Here is an 8297-nt window from a genome sequence, read left to right as displayed (position 1 = left end):
GGGTATGTACTAAATTTGTGCATCGAATAATGTGGTAAAATCCTGACTGTTGATTCATTATAAGTTAATATTAATCAACGGTCAGGATTTTGTCACGTCATTCGATACACAAATTTGGTGTGTAACTTTCGGTAACTCTATCATTTTTCATAACTAACATGACATTTAGTGGAGGCTTAGAGCATTTCCAAATGACTCTTTATATGATTCAAACTCTTTATTATAAAGAGTTTATCAATAAAAATAAGAGTCCAACAGATTATTTATTCTTTAAATATAAACTAAAGAGTGCGTTTGACTCTTCACATCAAATTTTACTCTCTATCATAATTTTAAATAATAAATTACAAGCTTTTATGCATTTTATTTATTATTTATCTCTTTTATTAAGTTTCTGTTTTGAAAAACCCTATTATCTCTCCTAAAATTTAAATAATCTATCAGATTTAAATAAAAATTAATAAAAATTCTTTACTTAGATACTATTTAAAATAAACTCATAAAACAAATACAATTTGACTGTGGTCATAAAAAGATGGTATAGAAAAGGGAATTGAATGGCTGAACAATAATTGTTACAATGTTCCGAGGAATCATGATTCGAAAAATGGCGAGATAGTAATTTAAAGAAGCATTGAATGTTAAAATTGGAAGAAATGAAAAGCTTGCAAGAAATAGAAACTGGTTGAACAGTAAAGAACACATGCGTTGTGTCGTGCCCATACGTCATTAAATTTTTTATAAAAAAATGCTTCGATAGACGACAACCTTAACGTAATCCAAACTCCGGAGGTAGCTCTTTTGCTTTCGATCTTACGCTACAATTGAATTAAAAATCTAATCTTAAGTCTTTCTCTTTCTCTAGAATAAAAATCTCCACAATAATAAATGAACTGAACTGTTCATTTGGTAAGTTTTTAATTAGTTTCTGGAGATAACAGAAGTGTATTCGTATTTTTAATTAATATATATTTCTGGTACTATGTTATTTTTATTAATCTTTGCTCCTGTCGGTGATTCAAAGCTTCAGTAAGAGTAACAGATACTCGTTTTTTTTTTTCTGTAATTTGAAGAAGGAGGAGGAGGAAAGTAAGAAGATAATTGATCGAAAGATGGTCGAAACAGCGAACCACCAGCATGCACTGCCGGCTCAGTCGGCGCCACCACCACGACCACCTACATCTCTTGCAGTTACAAGGGGTCCCACTTGGACTCCGGCCGAGCAACTTCAACAACTCCAGTACTGCATCCACTCCAATCCTTCTTGGCGTTAGTCTCTTTCTTTCTCTTTTTGATGGTTTCTTGTTCTGTATTGGATATTTATCTTCTACTTTATAGTATAATCATTGTTTTTAGTATTGTTCTTTCTGTTTATTCCGAAAAAAAAGCTGGGTATTATTTTTAGTGTTGTTCTTTCCGTTTATTCCGAAAAGGAAAGCTGGGTAAAGTTTAGATTCTATGGTAAAGTGAATTCTTTTTGTTTTTAATATAAATTTTTATAGTTCTGCTGCATGTCTACATCTATGTGATCGACTTTAGAACATAGCTGATCATCAGTTTCTTTTTATTTATGGATTCTTTTTACCTCAGTTTTGCTGATCAACATCTTTTGATCCTGGGATTTGTTTATGTTTCATATTTGTTTAGTCTAGCCAATCCTTTACCTTAAAATCAACGCCTCTTCTTCTCCTTCTTTTTTCTTCAATAAAAAGAATGTGTTGAATTTCATCTAATTGAAATCTAGAACAAGTCTAAACTGCCGTTATTTCCCTGCTATTTTGATTTATATTTCGTACACTAATTTTATTTATTTATTTTTGTAAAAGGAAATGAGATTTCGGGCCTACTTCTAAATTATGCTCTCAACTTTTTTACTAATCATAATTAATAAATTGTGTTTCACAGCCCAGACAGTCTTACTGGCTTTCCAACACTATATTGTAATGCTTGGAACTGCTGTCTTGATTGCCAGTGCACTTGTGCCTCAGATGGGTGGGGACAATGTACGTTTCAATCCACCAGATCAGTTTCTTATAATAAATACACTGACTGATAAATCTCAACTTCTGAGAATTGGTGTTGATATGAACAGGGTGACAAAGCCCGAGTGATTCAATCATTGCTGTTCATGTCAGGAGTGAATACACTGCTGCAAACACTTTTCGGCACAAGGCTTCCTACGGTGATGGGTCCATCAGCTGCTTTCACCCTGCCAGTATTGTCAATCATCAATGATTACTCTGATAGGACGTTCACATCCGAGCATGAGGTATAGAAAGTTCCAATGAGATTCAATTGAAAAGTGAGGAAAAAAAATAGATAGCCTGTTAATATGTGAGGTGCGTGTGTTGATTTTCTGCATAAAGGACGTGTGATGGTGTTGAAACATTGGTACATATAAAATTATTTGCGATGAAGTTAGAATCATTAATTTTTTAGTAAGCTTCTGCAACATACAATTTCTTCTAGATTTTTGTGGTATGGACAACTGTTGCAGATTTTCAAGTATTTTAAATGTTAGTATGAATACTCCTGAATCATATCTGCAATTAATTCTTGAATAGTTCTTGGGTGGAAACATGCTCTTTCTTGTAAGATACCTTGTTCTTTCTCCCTTGAATTAATTTTATCTATTTTTACTAATTATTTTTGCTCAAGAATATTGTAAGCATTTGCTACCAGAATCTCAGTTATTTATACTTTACTGTATAAAACTGCCTCTTGCCTTTTGATTGTCTACCTATATTAATGTGCCATCCTGTATACTGCACTGAATGCTCTGATAGTTATCATGGTTGCTTGCAGAGATTTCTCCATACCATGAGAACTATACAAGGATCATTAATTGTCTCTGCATTTCTCAACATCGTGCTTGGATATAGTCAGGCTTGGGGTAATCTAACAAGGTAATATAGTCGAGTTTTGAACTTAAATCTTGTTCCTGCATCTTTAATGCTCAAGACTCTTAGTTATGGTCTGATACCTATTTGAGAAAATTAATTGGGTCTCAGAGCTGGTTTTTACTTGTCCCTCTTTTCTTTTGCTACCTCCAGATTATTTAGTCCCATTATCATCGTTCCAGTGGTTTGTGTAGTTGGTCTTGGTCTGTCCATGAGGGGCTTCCCACTGGTAATTCTTTCATCTGGCCTTCCAATTTTTGGTGGCTCTGAAAAATTCATACTAATGAAGACTTTTATTTTACTACTACTATGCTCTATACAGCTTGGTAATTGTGTGGAAATTGGCCTGCCTATGCTGATTCTACTAGTTTTTTGCCAGCAGGTATTATACCTTGTTCCCATTTTCACTATCACTACTAGTATTTTAATGTTCTCTGTAAATGTAAGAAACCTTTATGTGCTTGGTGCAGTTCTTGAAGCGCATCCATTCGAAGGCTCATTTCATAGTTGAGAGGTTTGCTTTGCTTTTCTGCATTGCAATTGTTTGGGCTTTTGCTGCTATCCTCACTGTTGCTGGTGCTTACAACAATGTCCCAGAGCGGACTAAACTGAGTTGCCGGACAGATGGTTCTCACCTTATGTCATCTGCTCCTTGGTATTGTCCAGATGATTTGTTTTTTTTCCTCTTGTTCATTTTAATTGGAAATTTATTGAATGACATTATTTTATTTATGACACTTCATTTGGTATTCTTTCCAAACTAGGATTAAGTTTCCATACCCATTTCAGTGGGGTACTCCAATATTCAGAGCAAGCCATGTCTTTGGGATGATAGGAGCAGCACTTGTTTCATCCGCAGAGGTTCAATTACTAGTTTTTTCACATTTGATATACCTTGGATATTGACATTTAAATTTGTACTTTTACCTATTTTAAAATTTGGGAACTATTTTAACTGATAAAAATTCCTTAAGCTGTGGATAGACTTCAATATATTTGGTCTCTAAATGGTATACAGGCTAAAATGTAATCAGTTGCTTGTCTTATTTGATTGAAAGAACAGAGAAATCTGGTATTTGAATAATTGCTTTTGAAATCTTTTGGTGCAGTCAACTGGAACATTTTTTGCGGCATCACGGTTTGCAGGTGCCACTGCCCCCCCAGCACATGTCCTCAGCCGAAGTATTGGCCTCCAGGTCCTGGCAAAGATTGTTATGCTTCTTTTTCTATTTGGTTTCGTTATTTTATCCATGATATATTTATTTTTTAAATTCATATGTAATGAGTTTCTATAGTTATTTTACCATTTAGATTTAGAAAAATAAAGTTGGCTTTATCAAATGCAGGGTATTGGCATGCTGATTGAAGGGATGTTTGGTTCTATTGTTGGTACCACTGCATCTGTGTAAGGAAGCAACACTTAATGACAGTTAAATATATTTGTTTTTCTCCATTATGACTTAGATATTGGCCTTTTATGAGTTCATTTTTATCACATTTGTTAGGTTCTTGCTCTCATTTATAGTGTCACGCATATTTGGGTCCAGAAATGAAATGTCAAGACTTAATGAAGTTAGACTGTCACATAGGCAAGTAGGGATAACTGAAATCATCAAGTTAGCTATCTGAAAAGAAGCCTTCAGTGCCACCATTGGAATGGGCAATTGTTGGATTCTATCTTACTTTAGGCCTTGTATTTGATGCGTACTTTTAGCAGATTGTTACTCCTTATACCCAGTTCATGAAATAATAACACCTTGTACGATTACCTTCAAACTGTTTGTTCTAAATCTCTTGTATTTTGTTCTAAAGTAGGAAGCCAAGGCAAAGTGTCTTGTAGAGCAGTGACTAAAAGTGAAAATGAATTGACAAGCTGTTTCGAAATGTACCCAAGATTGTTTTTTAGTCACCATCGAAATGATATTACAGGGAAAATGTTGGCCTTCTTGGACTGACGCACATAGGCAGCAGAAGAGTGGTTCAGATTTCAACTGCTTTCATGATCTTTTTCTCCATATTTGGTTTGTTTTTTGACCCCTCATAAATTGTATTCAACTCTGCATAATTTTTAATAATTTTGTACTGACCGTGTAAAGTTTTTCAGGGAAATTTGGAGCCTTCTTTGCATCCATTCCTTTACCAATATTTGCAGCCATATATTGTGTTCTATTAGGAATTGTTGGTGAGTGATGATGTTGTCATTACTCATTATGGTCTTTCTCTTTTTTTAGTTGTTTCCTTTTTCCGGTAATGGGAATTTGCTCATTGGATGTGTTTTCATTTTTGCAGCTGCTGTTGGGATTACTTTCATTCAGTTTGCTAATAATAATTCCATGAGAAACATCTACGTTTTGGGTGTCTCTCTGTTCCTTGGCATATCAATTCCTCAATACTTTGTCTTGAACACCACTCCGAATGGTCATGGACCGGTAGGAACGCCTGGGGGATGGGTAAGTTAACTGGGGAACATGCTATACTTCTAAATTTTACCATGTTTATTTCCGGATGCCATTAAATCCTTCCGATGTTTTTCGTCTATCACAAACCTTGTCTATTGAAGTGTGAGATAGGATGCAAAAGAATTTATGGAGTTATTGGATGATAGGCATGATACACTGATTAAAAAAAATAAAAAAATAAAAAAATAAAAAAATAAACCTGGTGCACGACTGGGCACATGCATCTAGTAAATCGTGCTTTGACGTTATGACAATTTCCGAAGTAATCTAGTTTGTATTACTACCACTTAAGATCCATATAATATTAAATTAGTTTTCCTACTTTTAGGTTTTGACTAATGGCACTGACTTAAAGGTGAAGAGCCCATTCTGATAAAATTGCTATTTCTGTAAGAAAGCTTTTTTCTTTTCTTTTTGGCCTCCAATATTCAAACTTCAAAGTAGGGTGTGAGGCATATTCTTTGCAAATGTCGGGGATTTGGTGTCTCTGCATTTTGACTTATAGTATTGATTCTGTTGAATAGTTTAAGGTGTGAGATATTTAACAATATATTTTGTGAAAGCCATTAGTTACTTACCTAGATATTTTTTATGTATTCAGAAATTTCTCATCTGTTATCATACATATGGTTTGTGGTGTTTACAATTTAATGACATATTGAACACAATCTTCTCATCACCTCCAACTGTTGCAATGACCGTTGGGACACTGCTTGATAACACACTTGAAGCAAGGGAGACAGCCGTAGACAGAGGACTTCCTTGGTGGAAACCATTCCAGCACAGGAAGGGAGATGTCAGAAATGAGGAGTTTTACAATTTCCCTCTCAGAATAAATCAGTACATTCCTACTAGATTTATGTGATTACACACTTAAAACTAGCTACTTTTATATTAATTATGATGCTATAAGTAACTTTCATGTTTATATGCAAGTTGAGTTGAGTTGAGATATGATTTATATGAGAAAAAAGAAAAAGAAAACCTCCCATGTCCCAAAAGGTTTTTCCCAGTAGCCTTCTGAATCTGAAGGTCCTTTGGGCACGGGAGTGTTTGGCCATCACTAGAGGTTTAAGAAACATTTTGTTGGCTTTTGGTTTATTTTGAAATTAAAAAGAAGAAATGTTGCGGGCAGAAAATAATGTGATGAAATTTTGTATGAAATGTGAAGGCATTTATTTTTCGGTGAGTGTTAGATGTCAATAAGTTACATCCGAAACCGACCAAAGAAGCTATTGGTTCATATAATATTTTATCGGGGACCACATGTTCAGTTTTCAACAAATTTTCTCAGTTTCCAATGGTGTATTCCAGTATATTCCTTAATCTATGTTGACAGAAACTTCATTTTCAGCTTTCTCCTCTATAAACAGAAGACAACTTCAAATGGTCCCCTTTTTCTTTTCGTCTTCTTATAACTTACAATTGATGACATAGTATAATCAAATGTACCAAATTTCAAGGCCTAACTTTTGGATTCACATGGAAGTTGCTTCGTTAATATCTTTAGTGACTCTTTGACGGTCCCCATCGCCTACCACTAATGTCATTACCAGCAAATATATATTTAGTCTTTTTTTTTTTTTTTTTAGTGGTGTTTTGTATGCCATTGATGCTTTTTGACACCAGTAATTTGTACAAGTGTTAAATAAAGTTTTAAAAATCACACGTAAATAATTATAAGAGTTAAATAAAGTATTGTTTTCACAATAGTATGCAAAGACGTAAAAATAAATGAGATAATAAAAGTTTTTATAGTGGTTCAGATGCTTAAAGTGATTCATATATCCATTGTTTTCTTATATAATAGTAAGTTTCTGATTATTAGCTAATATTACAAGAGGCCGTGAACGACCTGGTTTATAGGTGTTTAGTGTTCTAAATATTGTTAGAGAATATCAAGTNTGAGGAGTTTTACAATTTCCCTCTCAGAATAAATCAGTACATTCCTACTAGATTTATGTGATTACACACTTAAAACTAGCTACTTTTATATTAATTATGATGCTATAAGTAACTTTCATGTTTATATGCAAGTTGAGTTGAGTTGAGATATGATTTATATGAGAAAAAAGAAAAAGAAAACCTCCCATGTCCCAAAAGGTTTTTCCCAGTAGCCTTCTGAATCTGAAGGTCCTTTGGGCACGGGAGTGTTTGGCCATCACTAGAGGTTTAAGAAACATTTTGTTGGCTTTTGGTTTATTTTGAAATTAAAAAGAAGAAATGTTGCGGGCAGAAAATAATGTGATGAAATTTTGTATGAAATGTGAAGGCATTTATTTTTCGGTGAGTGTTAGATGTCAATAAGTTACATCCGAAACCGACCAAAGAAGCTATTGGTTCATATAATATTTTATCGGGGACCACATGTTCAGTTTTCAACAAATTTTCTCAGTTTCCAATGGTGTATTCCAGTATATTCCTTAATCTATGTTGACAGAAATTTCATTTTCAGCTTTCTCCTCTATAAACAGAAGACAACTTCACATGGTTCCCTTTTTCTTTTTGTCTTCTTATAACTTACAATTGATGACATAGTACAATCAAATGTATCAAATTTCAAGGCCTAACTTTTGGATTCACATGGAAGTTGCTTCGTTAATATCTTTAGTGACTCTTTGACGGTCCCCATCTTCTACCACTATAATGTCATTACCAGCAAATATATATTTAGTCTAGACAAGTTTTTATTTTATTATTTTTTTTGAGTGGTGTTTTGTATACCATTCATTGTCGATTTTGATAGCAATAAATTCATACATGTAAAGTGTTAATAAAGTTATAAAAATCACACATGAATAATTATAAGAATTAAATGAAGTATTGATTTTACAAGAGTATGCAAATACCGAAGATAAATAAGATAATAAAGGTTGTTATAGTGGTTCAAATGCTTAAAGTAATTCATATATCTACTGTTTTCTTATATAATAATGTT

The 8297-nt window shown here is 33.6% G+C and overlaps 1 protein-coding gene across 5 annotated transcripts; it reads left to right on the top strand.

The window, feature by feature from the left end:
• Positions 1–676: 676 nt before the first annotated feature.
• On the top strand, positions 677–7533 carry LOC116131924 (nucleobase-ascorbate transporter 3-like). 5 transcript variants are annotated; one of them, XM_031417587.1, is made up of 16 exons: positions 781–909; positions 1074–1269; positions 1906–2003; positions 2093–2269; positions 2806–2906; positions 3054–3129; positions 3223–3282; positions 3371–3555; positions 3665–3761; positions 4010–4096; positions 4247–4305; positions 4830–4921; positions 5005–5082; positions 5190–5350; positions 6006–6214; positions 7316–7533. In XM_031417587.1, the coding sequence occupies exons 2-16, from the start codon at positions 1113–1115 to the stop codon at positions 7323–7325; spliced, it is 1647 nt and encodes a 548-aa protein (XP_031273447.1). In that variant the 5' UTR covers positions 781–909; positions 1074–1112; the 3' UTR covers positions 7326–7533. The 5 variants fall into 5 exon arrangements, with proteins under 5 accessions (XP_031273449.1, XP_031273447.1, XP_031273446.1 ...); XM_031417589.1 differs by lacking the exon at positions 7316–7533 and having other exon boundaries at positions 677–792; positions 6006–6432; XM_031417586.1 differs by lacking the exon at positions 7316–7533 and having other exon boundaries at positions 6006–6432.
• The last annotated feature ends 764 nt before the right edge of the window (positions 7534–8297 follow it).

This window comes from Pistacia vera, unplaced genomic scaffold (assembly GCF_008641045.1).
Source record: "Pistacia vera cultivar Batoury unplaced genomic scaffold, PisVer_v2 Contig246, whole genome shotgun sequence".
Taxonomy (NCBI): Eukaryota; Viridiplantae; Streptophyta; class Magnoliopsida; order Sapindales; family Anacardiaceae; genus Pistacia; species Pistacia vera.
This window is presented reverse-complemented; position numbering and strand designations above follow the sequence as displayed.